Source organism: Thamnophis elegans, chromosome Z, assembly GCF_009769535.1.
Source record: "Thamnophis elegans isolate rThaEle1 chromosome Z, rThaEle1.pri, whole genome shotgun sequence".
NCBI lineage: Eukaryota > Metazoa > Chordata > Lepidosauria > Squamata > Colubridae > Thamnophis > Thamnophis elegans.
In genome coordinates, this window is record NC_045558.1 from 111,217,548 (window position 1) to 111,218,739 (window position 1,192).

Below are 1,192 nucleotides of genomic sequence, written 5' to 3' on the forward strand. Positions count from 1 at the left end.
TTAAAACTTTAGCCAAAACTGAAAATTATTTTTGCAGAAGGGGTTTGAATATGTACGGAAAATTAGTTTCCAGAATTCCATTTTGAGCTCATGGTTCCTTATGCTGTAGATCAGGGGATTTATGAGTGGTGGTACCACACTGTAGAACAAAGAAATCAAGAGATCTGTTGTTGATGGGAAACTGTATGTGGGTCTCAGGTATGCAAAGGTACCACTAACAATAAACGAACAAGTGACTATAAGATGGGGCAAACAAGTAGAGAATGCCTTTTGCTTCCCTTGAGTAGATGGGATTTGCAAAACTTCTCTAAAAATCTTAACATATGAGCAAACAATCACAGCAAAAAGAATAAACCCTATAGAACAACCAAAGATAAGTGCCTGTTTTTCTGCAACATAAGTATCAAAGCAAGAAATTTTGAGCAACTGAGGAATTTCACAGAAAAACTGATTGATAATTCTGGAACAGAACTTCACTGTAGATAAATTTCCAATATAGAGAGCTGAATAGAAAAGACCACCCATCCATGCACTAGTTATCATTTGTATGCAGACTTTTTTGTTCATTACCATCTTGTAGTATAAAGGATTGCAGATGGCTACATAACGATCATATGCCATGACAACTAGGAGGAAGAGATGAGATGCTACAAAGAAAACAAAGAAGAAAACTTGACAGAAACATCCAGAGTAAGAAATAGTTTCAGTGTTCATCAGAAAATTCAGCATGGACTTTGGAACTGTGACAGAGATGGAGCCAAGATCTTGCAAGGATAAATTGGCTAGGAAAAAATACATGGGTGAGTGAAGTTGATGGCTATAAAGAATGACAGTAATGATAATGAGATTCTCAATGAGAGCCACTAAATAAATTAGTAAAAAAATGATGACATGAAATATTTGTAGCTCCTTAGTATTGGGCAATCCATGCAGTAGGAATTCATCAATCCTTGACTGATTTTCCATAGTGCTGTTCCTGCTGTGCAGTCTGTAGAAAGAACTCAACAATCACACTCCTCTCCATGCATTATGATTCAAGCCACAATGGAATATTTTGAAAATCATTTTTTCCCATCTTGGCAATGTAAGAAAGAAGGAAACAAAGCTTTGTCTATAGAGGGTTTGTAATTATTCTCAAGGGGGCTCATTTTTCAGAAACTTAATTTGGTTCAGGAACCCTGAGGTATATTAG

General features: G+C 36.1%; 1 protein-coding gene across 1 annotated transcript; it reads right to left on the reverse strand.

Moving 5' to 3' along the window:
- LOC116521463 (olfactory receptor 14A16-like) lies at positions 1-966 on the reverse strand. Its single transcript, XM_032236133.1, has one exon. It carries the CDS (start codon positions 964-966, stop codon positions 1-3), a length of 966 nt encoding a protein of 321 aa, XP_032092024.1.
- Positions 967-1,192: the final 226 nt, after the last annotated feature.

What these genes read in the sequence shown, in the direction of transcription:
- LOC116521463 (XM_032236133.1), bottom strand. Translation starts at nt 966, where the DNA reads ATGGAAAATCAGTCAAGGATTGATGAATTCCTACTGCATGGATTGCCC.